This window comes from Haliotis rufescens, unplaced genomic scaffold (genome assembly GCF_023055435.1).
Source record: "Haliotis rufescens isolate VD_foot unplaced genomic scaffold, xgHalRufe1.0.p SCAF_27, whole genome shotgun sequence".
Classification (NCBI taxonomy): Eukaryota; Metazoa; Mollusca; class Gastropoda; order Lepetellida; family Haliotidae; genus Haliotis; species Haliotis rufescens.
Window position 1 is genome coordinate 1803314 of NW_025963968.1, and position 24119 is coordinate 1827432.

General features: G+C 43.1%; 2 protein-coding genes across 2 annotated transcripts; one reads left to right on the forward strand and one right to left on the reverse strand.

Annotated features, from left to right (window-relative positions):
* The first annotated feature begins 1129 nt into the window (after positions 1-1129).
* On the forward strand, positions 1130-3973 carry LOC125384127 (mucin-5AC-like). Its single transcript, XM_048402557.1, has 3 exons — positions 1130-1187; positions 1835-2933; positions 3046-3973. Exons 1-3 carry the CDS (start codon positions 1130-1132, stop codon positions 3971-3973), a joined length of 2085 nt encoding a protein of 694 aa, XP_048258514.1.
* A 1575-nt stretch (positions 3974-5548) lies between these two features.
* Positions 5549-23138, reverse strand: LOC124113424. Its single transcript, XM_046473769.2, has 2 exons — positions 22659-23138; positions 5549-6716 (listed from the first exon to the last, which is right to left on the reverse strand). The coding sequence occupies exons 1-2, from the start codon at positions 22711-22713 to the stop codon at positions 6253-6255; spliced, it is 519 nt and encodes a 172-aa protein (XP_046329725.1). The 5' UTR covers positions 22714-23138; the 3' UTR covers positions 5549-6252.
* Positions 23139-24119: the final 981 nt, after the last annotated feature.

Sequence of the window (24119 nt, forward strand, 5' to 3'; positions counted from 1 at the left end):
TTATAGGTAAAAACCAGTGTGCATCCCAGCCCCATCTTCCCGAGGCAATGGCGTTAACTGACCATAAGAATCCGGTTACCACCCTTGCAGAACTAGGCTGAAATTTCGTGTCTCGGTGGTAGCGCCATCAGTTGCTATCACAAGTTATGTCCCTTCTATGTGCCTCCTTTTGACCAATCAGATTCCACCTCTCACATGACTAAGTGGCGGCGCACAATCAAGACGATCTGATCGATAATCAAGATCTATATTGTAATAAAACGGGTCTTATGTCGCGAAGTGCATTAAAGTACACCTTGATATAACATGAAAACATTTGGTAAATACCTGTCGACGACCAGTTGATGGAACTCATGTTTGCAAATCCTGCAGTCGACCGAAATCTGCACGTTGAAATCCCTGTTGTTGACGAGCCTGACCCATGTTCGTTACGCGAGTTTGATTGGACAATGCACAGACTTGTTCGTCCAGCCAAAATGTAACTCCGAAATTCCAGCCTAGCTCAGCAAGGGACTGGACTTTTATAGGTAGTTAATTTCCTTGCCTCGGGAAGATGACCTACGGGGATTTACCCCGTGTGCACACCGGATTGCATTTCCAAAAACGCAAAAAATATATTGAAGCCTATTCTTTAATAGCAGTTTTCAAAATTTATTTCCCTTTAGATTCCTTCCTTAAAATATGTTGTATTTCTCAAGGCAAGTAGGAGTACAAGTGCACCCAGCTCAGACTTGAGTGAAGGCACTATCCCCATGGCAACATGCATATTTCAGTACACAACTGCAAACATCGTTTGGCTTAAAACGCCTGAAAAGTTTTTGTTTCAGCAACAACGAAAAAAAATGTTATATTTCAAGAGAGAAAAAAACACATTTGCTATAATGCACTTAATCCAATCAATATAACTATTTATCGAGGCGGTTCACGTGGATACTACAGTCGTCTTTTGGGTGTAAACAGTCCTGGGTTTCGTCTTTCACAAGGACTGTTCCAGCCACGTCTGTCTGACAGGTCATTAATGATTCTTATTGAAATTCTCAAATCAGATTGTTCACTTTATTTTGTTACACGGGATAAAAGAAAGCCTGGTTAAAGAAACAACAAAGTTTGGGATTGTAGCGTCGTTGCCATGGAAGCAATGATGGTGTTTTCATGTCAACGAGATGTTGTGATGTGCCCAACTCGAGGTCAGTACTATCAAACGCAACACGTGTTGATGAAATCATTGATTAATGCTGATAATTTCCCTTTCGATGACAACTTCAATCGGTACGATGATTGCGACAGGTTCTGCCGTAAAGTGCCGTAATTACGTTGTGAGCTTAAGTAAGTGCAGCCTGGTTCCTCACAGTGCGCCATGGGTGTTGTTGTTTTACGGAAATTGTGTCACTGTTCAAACACATTCCGTCCTGAAAACACGATCCCTGAATTATTCTACTTAAGCTTATTTAGGTTACTTTACCTGAAGGGCGGTTGAAAGATTTTGAATCCGGACGCCGGGAAATACGCTGGCTTTGATGACATGATATGACACTCATGCGCGGGGAAGCTAGAATATGTGGAATTACATCCAACAATGACATCTAACCGCATCTACATCCAACAACATATACATCTACACCCAACAACATCTACACCCTACAACATCTACACCCAACAACATATACATCTACACCCAACAACATATACATCTACACCCAACAACATATACATCTACACCCAACAACATCTACATCTACATCCAACAACATATACATCTACACCCAACAACATCTACACCCAACAACATCTACACCCAACAACATCTACACCAAACAACATCTACCCCCAACAGCATCTACTTCCAACAACATCTACATCTACACCCTACAACATCTACACCCAACAACATCTACACCCAACAACATCTACACCCTACAACATCTACCCCCAACAACATCTACCCCCAACATCTACCCCCAACAACATCTACATCTACACCCAACAACATCTACCCCCAACAACATCTACCCCCAACATCTACCCCCAACAACATCTACATCCAACAACATATACATCTACACCCTACAACATCTACACCCTACAACATCTACACCCAACAACATCTACACCAAACAACATCTACCCCCAACAGCATCTACATCCAACAACTTCTACACCCAACAACAGCTACATCCAACAGCATCTACATCCAACAACATCTACATCCAACAACATCTACACCAAACAGTATCTTCACCCAACAACATCTACACCCAACAACAACTACATCCAACAGCATCTACATTCAACAACATCTACACCAAACAACATCTACCCCCAACAGCATCTACACCCAACAACAACTACATCCAACAGCATCTACATTCAACAACATCTTCACCAAACAACATCTACACCAAACAACATCTACACCCAACAACAACTACATCCAACAACATCTACACCCAACAACATCTACGCCCAACAACATCTACACCCAACAGCTTCTACACCCAACAGCATCTACACCAAACGGCTTCTACACCCAACAGCAGCTACACCCAACAACATCTACACACAACAACATCTACATTCAACAACATCTACACCAAACAGCTTCTACACCTAACAGCATCTACACCCAACAGCATCTACACCCATAAGCATCTACAGCCAACAACATCTACACCAAACAACATCTACACCCAACAGCATCTACACTCAACAACATCTACACCCAACAACATCTACACCCAACAGCATCTACACTCAACAACATCTACACCCAACAGCATCTACATCCAACAGTATCTACACCCGATAACAACTACACCAAACAGTATCTACACCCAACAGCATCTACATCCAACAACATCGACACCCAACAACATCTACACCAAACAGTATCTACACCCAACAACATCTACACCCAACAGCATCTACACCAAACAGTATCTACACCCAACACCATCTACACCCAACAGCATCTACATCCAACAGCATCTACACCCAACACATCTACACCCAACAACATCTACACCCAACAACATCTACACCTAACAGCATCTACACCCAACAGCATCTACACTCAACAACATCTACATCCAACAACATCTACACCCAACAGCATCTACATCCAACAACATCTGCATCCAACAGTATCTACACCCAACAGCATCTACACCCAACAGCATCTACACCAAACAACATCTACACCCAACAGCTTCTACACCCAACAGCATCTACACCCGATAACATCTACACCCAACAACATCTACGCTCAACAACATCTACACCCAACAACATCTACACCCAACAACATCTACGCTCAACAACATCTACACCCAACAACATCTACACCCAACAGCATCTACACTCAACAACATCTACGTCCAACAACATCTACATCCAACAACATCCACACCCAACAACATCTTCACCCAACAACATCTACACCCTACAACATCTACACTCAACAACATCTACATCCAACAACATCTTCACCAAACAGTATCTACACCCAACAACATCTACACACAACAACATCTACACCCAACAACATCTACACCCAACAACATCTACATCCAACAACATCTACACCCGACAACAACTACACCCAACAACATCTACACTCAACAACATCTACACCCTACAACATCTACACCCAACAACATCTTCACCCTACAACATCTACACTCAACAACATCTACATCCAACAACATCTTCACCAAACAGTATCTACGCCAAACAACATCTACACCAAACAACATCTACACCCAACAGCATCTACACTCAACAACATCTACACCCTACAACATCTACACCCAACAACATCTACACCCAACAACATCTACACCCAACAACATCTACACCCAACAACATCTACACCAAACAGTATCTACACCCAACAACATCTACATCCAACAACATCTACCCCAAACAACATCTACACCCATCAGCTTCTACATCTTACAGCATCTACATTGAGTGAGTGAGTGAGTGAGTGGATGACTCTTGAGTGGATGGGTTAATGGGTGAGCGAGTAGGTGTAATACAAAAGCTTTAATTAGCTTTAAAGGTAGATATCGAACGCTCAATTTGAACCGTAACTTAATCCCCAAACATGGCTTACATTATTGTGGTATGTAAGCGTCATGGGTTCGTTACGTGTGTGTGATAATGTGTACCCGACACAAAGTGCGATCACAAACTATGTGAACCATTTCAAACCTGTAACATTGGTCTGAAAAGAACTCTTCACACACGGTACGTTCTCAGCCGTCATTGAGACCACATGAGACCTGTTCGAGTCCAGCAGGATTCAAAAGTGTTCGCTGGTGATGTGTTGGATACAAGAGTGTTCACTGGTGGAGGGTTGACGTCATACAACCGCGTCTTCCCAAGGCAAGGGAGTTACCTAACTATATAAGTCCAGTTTTCACCCTTGCCGAACTAGGCTGGAATTATGGAGTTCTATTTTGAATGGATTAACGAGTCTATGCATAGTCCAATCAAAATCACGAAACCAAATCACATCCGGTTCGTAAACTGCCTTGCAGATTTTGGTCGATTGCAGGATTCGTGTCCCGTCGGCATGCCGTCAAGAGAAATTTTCCAAATCTTTTCATGTTTTTAATCAAGGTGCTCATGTGATTTGATGCGCTACGCTAAGAAAGATCCGTTTTATTACAATGCAGATCTTGATTATCGATCAGATCGTCTTGACTGGCGCCGCCATTTTGTTTAAGCAAATGCAAGTGATGTGAGAGGTGGAATCAACTGGAGGGACATTGAAGGGAGATTACTCGTAGTAACCACTGGCGGCGCTACGAGTGAGCCCAGAAATTCCAGCCTAGTTCGGACTTTTTTGGGGAGAAGATATACAACCCGAACCAAGAAGATGTTCAAGCGTTGAGTGACATGTTTATTCAAGCTTTCGTCATTGAGCAAATGAGTCAGCGCCAGTGCCTGGATGAGAATTGACTTGCTAGAGTGAGTTGGGTTTAACGCCCAGTTAAACAGTATTCCAGTCATATCACAGCTCGATGTTGGAGGAAAGCCGGAAGTGATGCAGGTCCCAGATGTTTACCACTTTGGTGAAACCCACGATCTGACAAACCTTGAAAAATATTTGGGCGAACCAAGGATTCGAACTCAGCCTTTCTAGAAATAAATTAGGAGACAAAAACACAATACATGTACTCATACAGATCGGAGTTACCCCAGAAACACAAAACACAAAGCATGTACATATACACATCTACCAGTCAAGATCCGGGGTAGAGGTCTTCAGCAACCCATGATTGCCATAAAAAGCGACTATGCTTGTCGTAAAAGGCGACTATGCTTGTCGTAAAAGGCGACTATGCTTGTCGTAAGAGGCGACTAACGGGATCGGGTGGTCAGGCTCGCTGACTTGGTTGTGCATGTCATCGTATCCCAATTGCATAGATTGATGCTCATGATGCCCATCACTGGATTATCTGGTCCAGCTTATATTATTCACAGACCGCTGTCATATAGCTTGTTTATTGCTGAGAGCGGCGTTAAACAACAAACAAACATATACACATCGGATTACATTAATTCATAGTCATTTCAGACACTGCTAAATGTATGACCGACGGTCACATCATAGAGACAATAAGTTCACACAAATAAAAAATAAATAAAACGGTTATGAAATTATCCACTCCATGTCCATTCCAACTGAGATCGTAATTATTGCCGGGTCAACTCCCAGTCAACTTCCGGTCCCATATAATCGCATACCGTCCCATTGCACTCCGACTGTGATCCCCTCTCAAAAGCACCCACCTGCCTCCACCACCCTGCTACATCGACGCAAAACTAACACTAAACAGTTGGAAACAGTTCGAGAGGTGGGGTAGTCAAGCGGGTAAAAGTCCGCTCGTTACGCCTGAAGCCCTCGTTCGATTCCCCACATAGGAACAATGTGTGAAGCCCATTTCCGGTGTCCATCGCCATGATGTTGCTTAACTATTGCTGAAAGTGGTGTACTCACTCATTCACTCGAAACAGCTGACAATATCACATCATAGTTTTTAAACTATTATTCAACAATGCTGTTTCGCACAGGGCTTGCAGGTCCCACGTTGATGAACGATGGCGTGCCAATTGCTGTTATCGGAGAAACAATAAACCGTTATTAACAGTATAAAAAACATATTCCACGTTTTAAATAAACACGCAACAAAACAAATTACGTTTTGAAACACAACAAAACAAATAAATACAGTGTCGTTGAAATCAGTTCATGGACAAACGAACGTGTTTCTCCTCAGGCCTATTTGCTCCTGATCCCGAGGCAACGCTGTGATAGGTCGTGTCACTCACATCGTCCCGTGTCATGAACTTTCTCAGATTGACGACTGCGACCTTGACATCTCGCAACAACGTCGTAAAGTCAAGGACGACGATACTGCCGAGTGACGCCACGAGAACAAGGATCCCCACATAGCCAATCGACTGCGCGGACGGACGAGAATCCGGGACACTGATGCGCTTCCGGACTGTAGCGGAAATGTTTTCTTTATTGAGTAAGAGTCTGCTGTATATTCGTTTAATCTCGATCTCAAGCTGTTCATGGGTCAGGTTAAACATGGCGACAAACGCGCTGCAGTCACACACACAGTCGGCAGTGTTGGTGGTGTTTGTGGCCAATGTCGTCAGCCCATAATCGACTGTCGTGATGAAGGAGGATCCGGATACTCCTGAAATAAATAGATGTAGATAAATACGATGTTTTGTTTGTTTATTGTTTAACGCCGCACTCAGCAATATTCCAGCTATATGACGGCAGTCTGTAAATAATCGAGTTTGGGCCAGACAATCCAGTGATTGACATCATGAGGATCGATCGACGCAATTGGGATACGATGACATGCTTCAACCAAGTCAGCGAGCCTGACCACCCGATCCCGTTAGCCGCCTCTTACGACAAGCACAGCCGCCATTTAATCCGGATCTTCACGGACAGATAAACAAGAATGGAAAGGACATGCATGAACAGTATTCCCCTATCACTGAGTGAGTGAGTGAGAATAGATTTACGCCGCTTTTAGCAATATTCCAGCAATATCACGGCGGGGGACACCAGCAATGGGCTTCACACAATGTACCCATGTTGGGAATCGAACCCGGGTCTTCGGCGTGACGAGCGAACGCTTTAACAACTAAGCTACCCGACCGCCCAATCACCTATCACTGCGTCTGCTTAGTGACAAAACAGGTACGCTGATGATGTTTCAGCTGATAATGCTGACTTCCGGAAAAAATTATATTGTTTATTTCGGGCCATCAGACAACTTCAGTGTGTGAGTGTTAATGTTTTCACCGGCGCAACCGGTTGTCAGTGCAAGTACATGTAGGAGCTGTATGGCGTCTACTGGCCTGTTTGTGTAGCCGGACCACCGCTTTCACACCAGAATGAATTATTTCCAAGACGCGATGATAAAGGTGGCTTAAAACAAAATGGCTACTAATTGCGTTGACTGGAATGCTAGGTCAACAACACCTAGTTCATCAGCGGTGTTTTGAGGCGGTGGGGTAGCCTAGTGGTTAAAGCGTTCGCTCGTCACACAGAAGACCCGGGTTCGATTCCCTACCTGTGTACAATGTACAATGTGTGAAGCTCTTTCTGGTGTGCCCGGCCGTGATATTGCTGGAGTGTTGCTCCCAGCGATGTAAAACTGTACTCATGGACTGAATGACGCTATTGTCTGGCGTTTGAATTCTTAACATAAACTGGGGCGTAGGATACAGATGAAAAGATGTCTGCAAGATGACCCCGGCTTATGTTTATCCAGAATCACAGACATATCTATATTCGACCATTGTTTCTTGACTGTAAATGACTTTAATAAACAAAAATAGACTATGAAACAAGACTTCTAGGTACTCCACAGCACCATGGACCAAACATCTGCAAGCTCAACGTTCAGAGCACATCGTGTCTTTCCGGAACCAACATTTCAGTCTGATTCCTTTTGTATTTACAGTCGTATTTATCTCGCTTTAGCAAGCACATCACAAAATACAGTCTCGAAAGCAAATTGGAGCCCTGATTCCACGTGCTGACTTCCACCACCATAGAGCATTACGAGGAAATCAATATGTATTTCTATATGTAGAAGCAAAAGACAAATAATTGCAATCATTTCGCATTTGGGTTTGCCTTTTAGGCCACGGCAGTGCCGTTTATCTGTTTTTCAAACACACAATAGTGAAAACCTCTTACATAGTTTTTCTGCTCTGATTTCCGCGACAACAAAATCCAGTTTGTCAATAGCTAACGAGCATTATCGTTGAACACTTGCACGAATCTAATGCCCCTGTCTACTTTACGTTAAGTCCATAATCAATAACTTCATGCTTTAAGGTACATTGGCCTGTCCATGTCTGCAATTGTTGTTGTTATATAATAGAGGTGGGGTGAAATTGAGCTTAACGTCGGGTCATGATTATTGCACTTACAAAGCGACGTGCTTGTACAAGTCCGGACTGATTCCGATTGTGCTAGCCCACTTAGATACCATGCTGCACTGTAACATGAAAACCCCACTCAGACACAGTATACTGACTCCGAAGCGACCACTCCTTGTTTTAGCCGCTTAATGCCGAGCGCCAGGCGGGGTAACAACAAGTACCATCTTTTAACGTCTTTTGGTATGACCTCCGGACCTTCCGCTCTCCGGCAGACGCTCTACTACTAGACCACTCAGGCGGTCTGGTATATAAAAGAATTTAGATGGGTATAAATCTACAAAAAATAAAGTTCGGAGGTCGGTTGATAACGTAGAAAGAACTGCGTAATGTTGTCGACATTACGTGATGTCACAGAGTTATATCCACAAACACTTGAGTCAGTTTCGCCAATTGTTTCACTGTGACAGGTCAATAAGCTGGGTTCTGTGACCTTTGGAAAATGGACAAACTTGCGAAACGTGCGGCGATAGGGTACTTGCAAAATAAGAGCTCAACACCAAAGCCATTCATGAAGATATAAGTACAACAGTAGGGTTGGATGCCCCTTTCTGTGCCACCGTAAAGAGAGGTGAGGTGAGGTGAAATTGGGTTAAACGTCGCGTCCAAGATTATTGCACTTATATAGCGACGAACATGCACGTGTGTGTGAGTGGCTGCTTGTACTAGTCCGGACTGATGCCGATTTATAGTGCTAGCTCACTGAGATACCATGCCGCAGTTTAACATGAATACCCCACTCAGACACAGTATACTGACTCCGAGCCGACCAGTCCTTGTTTTAGCCCCTTAATGTCGAGCGCCAGACAGGGTAACAACAAGTACCATCTTTTAACGTCTTTTGGTATGACGTGGCCGGGGATCGAACCCCGGACCTTCCGCTCTCCGGGCGGACGCTCTACCACAAGACCACGGAGGCGGCACCCGAGAGCGTAAGCATGGAAGGGAGAGTCTTGAAGATGACACCCTCACCCCACCCCCCACCCCCCACCCCCCAACCTGGAAAGCCTGTCGCGTCAGCATCTCTAGAAATGACCCATCGAATCCACGACATGGCGATGATCGACGAATGATTGAGCTCATATTGCTAGTTCAGCGGGCATTTCTCAGGGGAGAGTACATTTTCACAGAACGTTGTCAATGAAACTGTCTTCAGAGAGCCGATAAACGCCCCAGGTAATCTAACTCTGTTTGAAGCTGAACCAGAAAGGTTTGTGACTGTGGATGAAAGCTGAAAGCTTCAAAACAGTGGAAGCATTGAAATTAATTACTACCCCCAAAGAGCCAAACACTGTCCCACCAGATAAAAAAGCTTACGGCCTCCTCTTCTGGGATCCGATGAGTCGCCCTGGCGGATGTCCTCCACAAGGCCAGACAATAAACGGAGCATATTATGCTTTACTTCTGAGGCGCCATGCCGTGCTGGTACTGTTCAAAACGGCGTTAACGCATGTCTTTCACTCACGATATGGTATACATGTATCAGTGTGTGACCAGCAAACAGTGTTCATTGTACTCAATCTCCGTGACTACACATTAGTGAGCGAACAGTAAATCAACAATCATTACTTCATGTGATTACTTCATTCGGGGACAAACGGGCGTAACGCAACTGGAAATCGTTTGTATCAGAGTAATTATTTTAATGGCGGCTCTCAATTACGTGATTGGAAAATTAAAAGATAGGGACCAGTTGTGTCGACAGGAGACCGTGAATACCCGCTTCAGACAGGGAGTCCATATTCAGTGGTCGCTAAATAATGCAAATATAACTCTGCGATAGAAAAAAACAGCGTTATTTATTAATCAATGCGTCAGCGATACTGATGAGGTGCAATTGTTCAGGTGTTCAAATACGTCCTTCATATGGCCAAGTACGACTTTTGTCTGTTTCCTAGCTGTACGAGGGGCGGTCGGGAAGCCTAGTGGTTAAACGTTCGCTCGTCACGCCGAAGACCTCGGTTCGATTCCCGACATGGGTACAATGTGTGAAGCCTATTTCTGGTGTCCCCCGCCGTGATATTGCTGGAATATTGCTAAAAGCGGCGTAAAACCATACTCACTCACTATCTGTACGGTGATGATAGTGTGTGTTGACCTGGTGTTGCGATATCGAGCTGTGATTCGAACCGAGTGCGAAATCTTGAATAAGAACCAAGATGGCGGGTGTCACTCCTTGTCTCTATGTATTTAGAGGGGTGTCATTTGTTTTCTATAGGAATATATTATGTTATACAAGCTATCATCGAATTCCTGAGTATTCCAGCTATATGACGGCGGTCTGTAAATAGACAATCCTGTGATTGACATCGAGAGCATAGATCCACGCAATTGGGCTACGATGACATTCATCAACCAAGCCAGCGAGCCTGACCACCCGATCCCGTTAGTCTCCTCTTACGACAAGCATAGTCGCCTTTTACGGCAAGCATGGGTTGCTGAAGACGTATTCTACGCCGGATCGTCACGGGTTGCGTATGAATGAACGGCTGCACGATCAGATCACTCACACCAACTTTCTCGACACAAATCATTCGAAAACGTGGAAGTGTGCCTGACTTAACTAACAATAACAATTCGTATTGTAGTCCGGAGTTTATTCCAAAATGGTCAGACAGGACGTAAATTCAGTTGATAGATCAAGGAAACCGAACCATGTTGATTGCACAGCTTGGGGTACCACGGAGCGAGTGCCCGACTGTAGGGCTGAGATTGAAAGAGCGTGCTCTTTGGATGTATATATACACTCTTCAAAAAAAGAAACGCATAGGTCGATTTTTAGTAAATGTATTGTACCTAATAAAGTCGATATATTTAATTTAATATCATAGAAATATGAAATTTTGTAGCTCGATAGTCACATGTTGTCGTTGTGCAAAGGCACTGAAAAATGTACATTGTCATGTCACATAAGGCCACAAGGTTGCGCTGAACAGCAATCACGGCTCTGCATCTCCTCGGCACTAACTGGATAAGTGTACGAATTCTGTACTGCGGAATTCCGCGCCATTCTGCTTGTTACGCTTTGGCCAGTTGCGGGAGTGTCTGCGGTGTGTTTTGATGTTGACGCACACGTCGATCAAGTTCATCCCAGAGGTGTTCGTTTTGGTTGAGATCTGGAGATCTCGACGGCCAGGGCAAGACGTTGATGTTGGCATAAGAGGTAGTCTACCGTGACACGAGCTTTGCGCGGTGGAGCGTTGTCCTGTTGAAACAGTCTCTCTGGCGGTCAATGATTGAAAGAAGGTTGAAGAATTTGATTCATGTAGCGATTTGTTGTCAAATCTCCCTGAACCACAACCAAGTCAGATCTCGTGGTTTAGGATATGGCCCCCCAAACCATGACACTACCACCACCGAATTTATCGAATTCACGTACACAATGTGGGGCAAAACGCTCATTTCAACGGCGATAAACACGTTGTCTCGCCGGTGAAGAAGAAATCGTGATTCATCGCACTCGACTCCAGTTTCGCAAATTCCAAGGCTGTAAGGTATGGCACCAACGCAAGCGTCGCTGTCGACGGATATCACCTTTCCCCATGTCACTCGATGAGAGAAACATGATATTTCACTCGACACATGAATATCCCTTATGACTTCACGTCCACTACTGTCGGTTTTATAGTGCTAATCCACTGAGATACCATGCCGCAGTTTAACATTAATACCCCACTCAGACCAGTCCTTGTTTTAGCCCCTTAATGCTGAGCGCAAGGCAGGGTAACAACAAGTACCATCTTTTAACGTCATTTGGTATGACGCGGCCGGGGATCAAACCCCGGAACTTCCGCTCTCTGGCCAGACTCTCTATCCACTAGAGGAACAAGGTCCTTATCCAAGGCGATACACGGTTACCCTTAGTATACTTAAAGTATATTGTTCAGGGCTACGTTTGTTTTTTGCAATAAAATGTATGAGAATGGAGACCGTCTGTCTACTGTTTACTGGTGATACAAAGACTCTCTGACTCCAGAGTCACGTGATCAGTTTAAGGAGTCGTAAACACATTCACAAAGTATTGTCATTTCCTGAAGTATTAATGGACTACTATTTATCTAGGCCCCGGAAATGAGAAGTTTGTTTGGTGCAGCTTAGCTGGAAAATAACAACGCCTCTCTTTGTAGTGCAATCATTTCCGATGTAAAGACAGTCTTATCGACAGATCGTGTATTGATCTGCCGTGCTGCTATCTCTCCCTCGATCTGGCGCCGGAATGGCTGACTGTTTTATCACTAATAGATAATATTGGTCAACGTGTTAGTCTTAACAGGATCCCTGCGCGGCAAGCTCAGGTACTGACAAACGAACCCTCCAGGGTGGAAATAAATTTCAAGTAATGAATGCTTAATTCTGTTAAAGGACGGTTTGTTTGTGTGACGTGTCGATTCCCAAATTGAAACAATATTTTAACCCAGAAATCTGTACGTAAAAGAACCAAGTGCGAAACCAACACACATCAAATAGTTTACAATTAACAACTTTATTACAAAAGTAAAAAAGTTTACAAATTAATACAAATTACTGCACAGCAATTTCAACGGACGTACGCAATAGAGAGGTAGTACAGTATTCAATGACAATATATAATATGACGGCAGTGGTCAGTATCAAATACCAAAATACAGTGGGGATTGTAAAAGTCAGTGATAAGAATATATATTCACCCAGTTTCCAAGCTTCCGTGATTGGCTAGGCAGGGAATCAGGGATGATGAGTGATCCCCACATGAAAGCTGGTTCCGAAGTGATGAAATGTGGAAGAGAAACGTAAACACGCTCTTGTCCTATTATATACCCCAAGCTACGGGAATGTTCTATAAGTGCCCTCACCAGTCTAGCGGTACTAGAACATTACAGAGTTTTCTGCATATGTCCACGGCCACGGAAGTTTACACGCCCCACTAGCATCTAAATATAGTAACTTCCTGACGACTGTCTACACTAACCCACACCACATTCCTGACGACTAAGTAACTGTCCAATCACAATGCAATGAGCGTCTACCGAATCTCAACCAAAAACAATGTAAGGCAGTTACAATCATTGTTTATCAATAAAATACTCTGCCATATAACAGTTTGTTTGTTGGTTTTTAACGCAATCCCCAGCAACAATCCAGCTATATGACGACAAGCATGTAAATCACAGAGTCATTACCAGACAAGCAGCGATGACGACAACGATACACACACCATCCGTGTAGGTTGACATCAACCAAGTCACCGAGCCTGACCACCCCATCCAATTAGTCTAACGACCACAAAGGTTCCTAAATTGTAAATATCCACACTAACGTTTTTAGGCTATCTGAGAAATATGAACACCAACAGTATTATAGGCTATGTTTTAATGTTTGTAACTAGTCCCAAAAAATAAAGTAAACTGGATTTGTAAGAAATGGCCAGTTTTCATGTTGTTATTTGAGAGTCTTCATTATCAAAAAGTAAGAACATTGAGTTAATCCAAACATGTCATATAAACACGTATAACGATCAGTTTGAAAAATATATATGGAATGATTTTAATAAAGGTCATGGCAACGATATAATGTTCACACTTTTGAAGATGAGAAGCATTTTTTACTTTCATGTCCTATAAACTTTCTCAGGGACCAGAGACAACAGACGATGCTTGGAAGTAATAATTATTCAAAACAAATCAACGCTGGCAACTACAACATTCTATTACATTTGCGAAGCAATATTTTATTAAGTCTTTAAATGGCATTTGAAGTGATACACATAAGGAAGAGAATTTATGGATGACAACTTCTTTATTATGACGAAACACAACGTTTCGGAGTATATGCTTACTCCTTCATCAGGTGAATGAATGCTATGAGGCAGAGAACACACATATGTACATGAAAGAACAACACATGAAATAAGATAACAAAAAGTGGAAACTAACAAGGGAGGCCAACTGATAACTGCCGCTGATGGATGATTAGCAAAAGACAATAGATGCCAACACTTTACAGTAATTAGCGTTGATGGTAATGGATAACTGGATTATCAATGATTGATAATGGGCAATGGACAATGGGCAAACGGGAGGCTTCCCTTGCTAGTTTCCACCTTTGGTTTTCGCTTTTTTCAACTTCCTTTGTTTTACATGTACATTTTTATGCTCTCTGCCCCACTGAAGTCATAGCAGCCTAATACGTAAACCGTGTTCTGCTCGAAGTAGGAGTCACCATCAAAGGCTCACTCCTGCCTTACCGCTATTACTGCTGCCTTGTTGCTATCACTGCTACCTTACCGCTATCACTGCTACCTTACCACTATCACTGCTGCCTTTCGCTATCACTGCTGCCTTGTCACTATCACTGCTCCCTTGCCACTATCACTGCTCCCTTGCCACTATCACTGCTCCCTTGCCACTATCTATGCTCCCTTGCCACTATCACTGCTCCCTTGCCACTATCACTGCTGCTTTACCGCTATCACTGCTCCCTTGCCACTATCACTGCTCCCTTGCCACTATCACTGCTCCCTTGCCACTATCACTGCTCCCTTGCCACTATCACTGCTGCTTTACCGCTATCACTGCTGCCTTACCACTATTATTGCTGCGGTACAGCTGTCACTGCTGCCTGACCGCTATTATTGCTGAGTTATAGCTGTCACTGCTGCCTTACCGCTATTATTGCTGAGTTACAGCTGTCACTGCTGCCTTACCGCTATTATTGCTGAGTTACAGCTGTCACTGCTGCCTTAACGCTATCACTGCTGCCTTACCGCTATTATTGCTGAGTTACCGCTATCACTGCTGCCTTACCGCTACTATTGCTGAGTTACGGCTGTCACTGCTGCCTTACCACTATTATTGCTGCGTGACAGCTGTCACTGCTGCCTTACCGCTACTATTGCTGAGTTACAGCTGTCACTGCTGCCTTACCGCTTTTATTGCTGAGTTACAGCTGTCACTGCTGCCTTACCGCTACTGTTGCTGAGTTACGGCTATCACTGCTGCCTTACCGCTACTGTTGCTGAGTTACGGCTATCACTGCTGCCTTACCGCTACTATTGCTGCGTTACGGCTGTCGCTGCTGCCTTATGGCTACTATTGCTGAGTTACGGCTATTGTCACGAAACACCGAAGAATGAGGATCGGACGGCTACAAATGTGACCTAGTTTGCTGTGTGTCCTCGCGGGTCTGGTTTGTGTGGCCCTGGTTCCACTATGGACATACCCAGTGATGTGGCTGGAGTATACCTGGCTGCGGCTGGATAAGCCGGGCGCTTTGTAGACAAGGTAAAGATCATGAACAATATCCTTTGTTGCATTCGTGACCAATTCGTGTCATTCCGGGATAAGCCGAAAACATTAGTAATGGGCTACGGAAAGTGGCGAGTATTGACGAATGATGACAAATTGCTGCCGAGGTTGGCAATAAAATAACTGGAAAATGTTAATATCAGTATGACGTCCTTTGACAATCGTCACAGAACACAAAAGTAAAAAAGGCAAAGAAGTCGTCTCATTTGATAAAACTAGTTAATTATTCGTGACTGACCAAAATTCAAAACATGTCTTATTCATTAAATTGTTTCAACGAATTTAACACCTGCGCGAAACTCTGTTTAGACTTTAACGTCATAGAATCTTTTTTTCAATCAAAGAATAATAAAAAACGTATAACTTTCACAACACGGGAGTCGGAATCGATTTATCTCGATCACATGATAAACTGATAACTCATGTTGATGGCATGCCAAATACGTGTTGTGTTATGTTTTTATCAAATTGATTTCTGTATCATAAAAAAATATAATGGCCTGATTATCTCGGAGAACGTAGAAACCTGATATTGATCAGATATTTCTTAACATTGGATCTCCGCGCAAGGTGCTAAATGAATGGTATTACACTGTGAGGGAAGCTGACCTATGTTATCGGCGTGGGGAGAGCGATACTTTCAATATGAGCCAAACAAGTCTGCGAACAAACAAAGAACTCCACACAAACACTAAGACATTTAAGTAATGAATCGGAAGAGTGTCAGATTTGAAACGTAATAGCTGGAGGTAAATCTCGGTTCATTGGCGCCAAAGAAAATTGTTTGCATCTTCGTCACTTGAGAACAGTAATTTTGAAGAATCGATGTTAACGATCTATCATTTTGACTGGTAATGATAAAAGTTACAAGAATACATAGCGTGTCACGGGCGGAGATTGAGGACGTGGGCTTGAATGGTTGTTTCCCCGTCATGTCATCGTGTATAACTCACAATTACACCCGCCTACCGGAGCATTATGAGCACGTGTGAGTCAACTATCACCCATTGTACTTACATGTATATAAGCCGTATGACAGTGGGTTGCGTCTGTTGGACAAGACGTCATATGTCATATCAGCGGCTGCGCCTTGTGGTTACTGCACTACAGCTTATTGCCAAGAGGTGATAGCTGGAGAGGCCATTTATGGAATTCTGTAAGTGAGATTGTCGCGTTCAGGTGATCTCAACCGAGTAATTTGACAAAAAAGACGAAATGTGGTATTCCATCTTTTAGAATAAAATGTGTATATATTTCTGAAATAGAAAACGCGAGGACGGGACATGATTTAAATATTATGCAAAACGTTCCGTTACGATACCACTAAATACGTTACATATCTCCATAGAAAGGTCGTGATACGTTACATATCTCCATAGAAAGATCGCGATACGTTACATATCTCCATAGACGAAAGGTCGCGATATGTTACAAATCTGCATAGAAAGATCGCGAGACGTGACATATATCCATAGAAAGGTCGTGATACGTTACATATTTCCATAGAAAGGTCGCAATAAGTGACATATCTCTAGAAAGGTCGCGATACGTACCATATCTCTAGAAAGGTCGCGAGACGTTACATATCTCCATAGAAAGGTCGCGATACGTTACATATCTCCATAGAAAGATCGCGATACGTTACATATCTCCATAGACGAAAGGTCGCGATATGTTACAAATCTGCATAGAAAGATCGCGAGACGTGACATATATCCATAGAAAGGTCGTGATACGTTACATATTTCCATAGAAAGGTCGCAATAAGTGACATATCTCTAGAAAGGTCGCGATACGTTACATATCTCCAGAAAGGTCGCGATACGTTACATCTCTAGAAAGGTCGCGATACGTTACATATCTCTAGGAAGGTCGCGATAGGTTACATATCTCTAGAAAGGTCGCGATACGTTACATGTCTCTAGGAAGGTCGCGATAGGTTACATATCTCCATAGAAAGGTCGCGAGACGTTACATATCTCTAGAAAGTTCGCGATACGTTACATCTCTAGAAAGATCGCGATACGTTACATATCTCTAGGAAGGTCGCGATAGGTTACATATCTCCATAGAAAGGTCGCGAGACGTTACATATCTCTAGGAAGGTCGCGATACGTTACATATCTCCATAGATGAAAGGTCGCGATACGTTACAAATCTGCATAGAAAGGTTGTGATACGTTACATATCTCCAGAAAGGTCGCGATACGTTACTTATCTCCATAGACGAAAGGTCGCGATACGTTACATATCTCCATAGAAAAGTCGCGATACGTTACATATCTCTAGAAAGGTCCTAATACGTTACATATCTCTAGAAAGACCTTGATACGTTACATATCTCTAGAAATGTATTTAACAACAATTCGACCTTTATCTTTACGCAGATCTGTAACGAAGTTCAGGTGGTATACATACCCTCAATGTACAATTATACAGACACTCCAAAGATAATGATGTTTTAACATCGATGTGTCCTTACTGCAAATATTTCCAAGAAGATGAATACCATGTTTTATTGATACGCCAGTATATGAAGATATAAGAATCAAATACCTGCCTAACTATTATTATACGTATCCATCACAAAGAAAATTTGTACAGTTAATGAACAGCAAAAATAGCAATATTTTTCTCAGACTTGCAGTTTGTGTTTATAAGATATTTGAAAGATGATAATATATTGAATATTAATAGAACTGAGTACACCATATTTAGCTACAATCTAATCAGTATACAAGTGGTCCTTCACGACGAATTTTCTTACAACAAAATGTCATTGTACTATTGGCTTCATGGCCACAAATACGAAATAATTCTGTCTGTCTGTCATTACCAGAACATAATTTTGCGCCCGTGGAAACAAGGTAAAGCTATGCTTCACCGAGAGAAATTAATGACCTTCCTGGTAGTGGTTATGGGCTTAATTACTGTCAGATACAGTGTCGTCAAAATATGGAATTGTGTATTTTGTACCGTTATCATGTATAAGTGAAAATCGACTTTTAGCAATTCGTTATATCATAAATTTACACCATCTTATAATTAATCATATAGCTGATAATAAATGAAAGATTGATATTGCTATTCCCTGAATGAAAGATAGATATATCTCTAGAAAGGTCGTGATATGTTACAAATATCTAGAAAGGTCGCGATACGTTACAAATCTCCATAGAAAGTCGTGATACGTTACATATCTCCACAGAAAGGTCGTGATGCGTTACATATCTAGATACAAAGGTCGTGATACGTGACATATCTCCATAGCAAGGTCGCGATACGTGACATGTCTCCATACAAAGGTCGTAATGCGTTACATATCTCCATAGAAAGTCATGACACGTGACATATCTCCATGGAAAGGCCGTGATACGTAAGATATATCCATAGAAAGGTCGTGATGCGTTACATATCTAGACAGAAAGGTCGTGACATGTGACATATCTCCATAGAAAGGTAGTGATACGTGACATATCTCCGCAGAAAGTCGTGATATGTTACATATCTCCATAGAAAGTCATGACAAGTGACATATCGCCAAAGAAAGGTTGTGATACGTGACACATCTCCATGGAAACTCGTGATATGTTACATATCTCCGTAGAAAGGTCGTGATACGTGACACATCTCCATGGAAAGTCATGACAAGTGACATATCGCCAAAGAAAGGTTGTGATACGTGAAATATCTCCATAGAAACTCGTGATATGTTACATATCTCCATAGAAAGTCATGGCAAGTGAGATATCGCCAAAGAAAGGTTGTGATACGTGAAATATCTCCATAGAAAGGTAGTGATACGTGACATATCTCCGCAGAAAGTCTTGATATGCTACATATCTCTAAAGAAACTCGTGATGCGTTACAGATCTCCATAGAAAGTCGTGATACTTTACATATCTCCATAGAAACTCGTGATATGTGACATATCTCCATAGAAAGTCATGACACGTGAGATATCTCCATAGAAAGGTTGTGATACGTGACATATCTCCATAGAAAGGTAGTGATACGTGACATATCTCCAAAGAAAGTCTTGATATGTTACATATCTCCATAGATTTGGTTGGTTGGTTGGTTTGTTGTTTAACGCCGTACTCAGCAATATTCCAGCTATATGACGGCGGTCTGTAAATAATCGAGTCTGGACCAGACAATCCAGTGATTAATATCATGAGCATCGATCCATGCAATTGGGATCGATGACATGCATCAACCAAGTCAGCGAGCCTGACCACCCGATCCCGTTAGTCGCCTTTTACGACAAGCATAGTCGCCTTTTACGGCAAGCATGGGTTGCTGAAGACCTATTCTACCCCGGATCTTCACGGGTAATCTCCATAGAAACTCGTGATATGTTACATATCTCCGTAGAAAGTCCTGACACGTGACATATCTCCATAGAAAGGTTGTGATACGTGAAATATCTCCATAGAAAGTCGTGATACGTGACACATCTCCATAGAAAGGTAGTGATACGTGACATATCTCCATAGAAAGGTCGTGATACGTGAAATATCTCCATAGAAAGTCGTGATACGTTACATATCTCCATAGAAAGGTAGTGATACGTGACATATCTCCACAGAAAGTCGTGACAAGTGACATATCTCCATAGAAAGGTTGTGATACGTGACACATCTCGATGGAAACTCGTGATATGTTACATATCTCCGTAGAAAGTCATGACAAGTGACATATCGCCAAAGAACGGTTGTGATACGTGAACTATCTCCATAGAAAGTCGTGATATGTTACATATCTCCATAGAAAGTCATGACATGTGACATTTCTCCTTAGAAAGGTTGTGATACGTGACATATCTCCAACGAAAGGTAGTGATACGTGACATATCTCCGTAGAAAGTCATGACAAGTGACATATCGCCAAAGAAAGGTTGTGATACGTGAAATATCTCCATAGAAACTCGTGATATGTTACATATCTCCGTAGAAAGTCATGACACGTGACACATCTCCATAGAAAGGTAGCGATACGTGACATATCTCCATAGAAAGGTCGTGATACGTGAAATATTTCCATAGAAAGGTCGTGATACGTGACATATCGCCATAGAAAGGCTTGTGTCGAACTATGGCTTACCCGACACATGTTTGGTTGATTGGATGACGTATGCATACAGTGATGTTGCCACAGAATTGTGCTTGTTTGTTTGTCGTAAGAGGCGACTAACGGGATCGGATGGTCAGGGTCGCTGACTTGGTTGATGTGTGTCATCATATCCCAATTGCGTAGATCGATGCTCATGATGTCAGTCACTGGATTGTTTGGTCCAGACTCTTTTTTGAAGACTGCCGTCATATAGCTGGAGTATTGGCTAAGTGCAGCGTGAAACAACAAACAAACAAACGATCACAGCTTGTGCAATGGCATGGTTCAATTTGAGGTGAGGTGAAATTGGGTTTAACGTCGCGTCCAAGATTATTGCACTTATATAGCGACGTGCATGCACGTGTATGTGTGTGTGTGGCTGCTTGTACTAGTCAGGACTGATGCCGATTTATAGTGCTAGCTCACTGAGATACCATGCCGCAGTTTAACATGAATACCCCACTCAGACACAGTATACTGACTCCGAGCCGACCAGTCCTTGTTTTAGCCCCTTAATGCCGAGCGCCAGACAGGGTAACAACAAGTACAATCTTTTAACGTCTTTTTGTATGACGCGGCCCGGGATCGAACCCTGGACCTTCCGCTCTCCGGGCGGACGCTCTACCACAAGACCACGGAGGCGGTCGGTTCAATTTGAAGGAAAGTTCATATGTGCGTTATCTTAGTCTTATGGGTAAAGCGCCGGAGGTCCGAGTTCGACACCCAACAGGGTACAATGTGTGAAATTCATTAGCCGTGTCATCAGCCTTGTTCTGGCTGCACTATTTTGCTGAGTGCCGAATATATCGAATAGTGTAATTAATATTGTTTTGGGGTGTTTTTTTTAAAAATAATTATTTCGCATTTTAAAACAGACCCTACAGGACCACGTGGCTGGTCTAACGGGTCGTAGTATGTGCAGGCTTAGTGGACATTACTTGTACAGAGCTTCTGATATGCAATCTATCATTACATGGTAGAGTAGTGTAACGTATTGTAACTCATTGTAACTCACTGTCACTGTTGACGGATGTTGTGGGACTCCGGCCCCATGATGCTCTTCTTCCATTAGCATCAACGTTACATTGGTCCTGTTCTACCAGAACGTTTTGTAACCTTTGTCATTGGCAATATTTCAGGGCGGGGACGGGGAACAGTAAAAATAGGCGGCGGGTATTAATTTATTGCACTCATGTTTCGAATAGAACCTGGCTATTAGCGTGCCGAGCGGCCACCTTAACCACTGGACAAACGCACCATCCATGCATCATGTTGTATTGTTGTTTATTTGTTGTTTAACGCCGCCGCATTCAGCAATATTTAAGCGGAAGGCGGTCTTTAAAGAATAGTGTGGACCAGACAATCCAGTGATCGATTTTATGAGCAACGCCCCAAGCCGTCGGGGTATGATGACACGCGATCAACCAAGTCACCGAGCCTGACCACCCGATCCATTCAAGACAAGCATGGGTTGCTCGGACATACATCGTATCTAACTCATCCCATGTGACACAGGTAGCTCTGCAGATAGAGTTGGTTCCACTAGTTTTATACCAGTGCCAGGATTAGACCCGGTCTACCGACACCAACCACTATGCATGTTACAAATTTATGGTTAACCGGGCGGGTGGATTTAATAAATTGAACAATTTCTTTCAAAGATTATGGAACTAATAACTATATTTGTAAGTCATCCTGTTCGTGTGTTTCGCTGGTCTTTAAAGCAGTATCACTTCAAAATTGTGCCACTGAATGATGCAAAAGAAGACCTACCAGACACGTGAAGCCAGACCAGGAACGGCAGGAGACGTCGGGTGTGCACGTCCATCCCCGCTGCAGGCGTCGTCGTCAACGAAGGCGAGAAGGAATGGCGTTGTCAGAAGTCAAATGTGATATCCAGTTCATCTTCCTACCACCGAACTCGGTGATCGTCACTTTTTACCACAAGAACCGCCATGAAACGTTTACAACCGCGACAGTCCTTTAATATTCAACAATTTACGTGAAATGAAAACTGAAAAACACAACCCCTTCTCAGAGTATCATATAATGGCTTTTGTCCAAGAAGATTTATAAATCACAAGTTGTCAGACTGTCGGTATCTTTCCGCGGCAGACGACATGTGCAGCAGGTGACGTGAGCAGACGACGCTCCGAGCAGACGACATCTAAAACATCTCCCGCTATGTTCCTCCGAGGCGTCGCGTTCTGCGCTTCTTGGAAGTCCCACACTCGACGCCCACCCGGAGTTAATATATCACCATGGCAACCAGACACGAGGGTAATCCGTCCGCCAGGAGATTTAATGTTCGTGATGGCACATGCGGATTGTCAATTTATGTAAAAGCAGCAATTATCGTATATGTTCCACTAACGAAAACAAATATTACAATAGGACGTCGCGAACACAGTCCCTCAACATTAGCTTTTAATCAGATCGCTGTTTGGATATTTACAAGTGAGGTCGGCATATTGTGATGGCCGTCCGGTTGTATTGTCATTCGATTCCCCCTGCAACAGTTAAAAGCTTTCGCTGATATGATGATGTTTTGTTTGGGTGGTGGTGTTCTGGTAATGACTGAGAACAGGGAGCTTGGGTTCCTACTCATGAAGCTTTCAGCGTCACCGCGATCACTCTTTGCTTATTTTACCTAAGAGTCCAGCTTGATAGCCATAACGCCTCACTCGTCGCCCTGACGTGGTGGGTTCGCCTCTCTCTGAATACCCACCTTCATCAACCTGAATACCGACCTTGATCTACCTGAATACCCAACTTCATCTACCTGAACACCCACCTGAATACCCACCTTCATCTACCTGAATACCCACCTTCATCTACCTGAACACCCACCTGAATACACACCTTCATCTACCTGAATACTCACCTTCATCTACCTGAATACCCACCTTCATCTACCTGAATACCCACCTTCATCTACCTGAATACTCACCTTCATCTGCCTGAATACCCACTTTCATCTACCTGAATACCCACCTTCATCTACCTGAACACCCACTTTCATCTACCTGAATACCCACCTTCATCTACCTGAATACCCACCTGAATACCCACCTTCATCTACCTGAATACTCACCTTCATCTGCCTGAATACCCACCTTCATCTACCTGAATACCCACCTTCATCTACCTGAATACCCACCTTCATCTACCTGAATACCCACCTTCATCTACCTGAAAACCCACCTTCATCAACCTGAATACCCACCTTCTTCT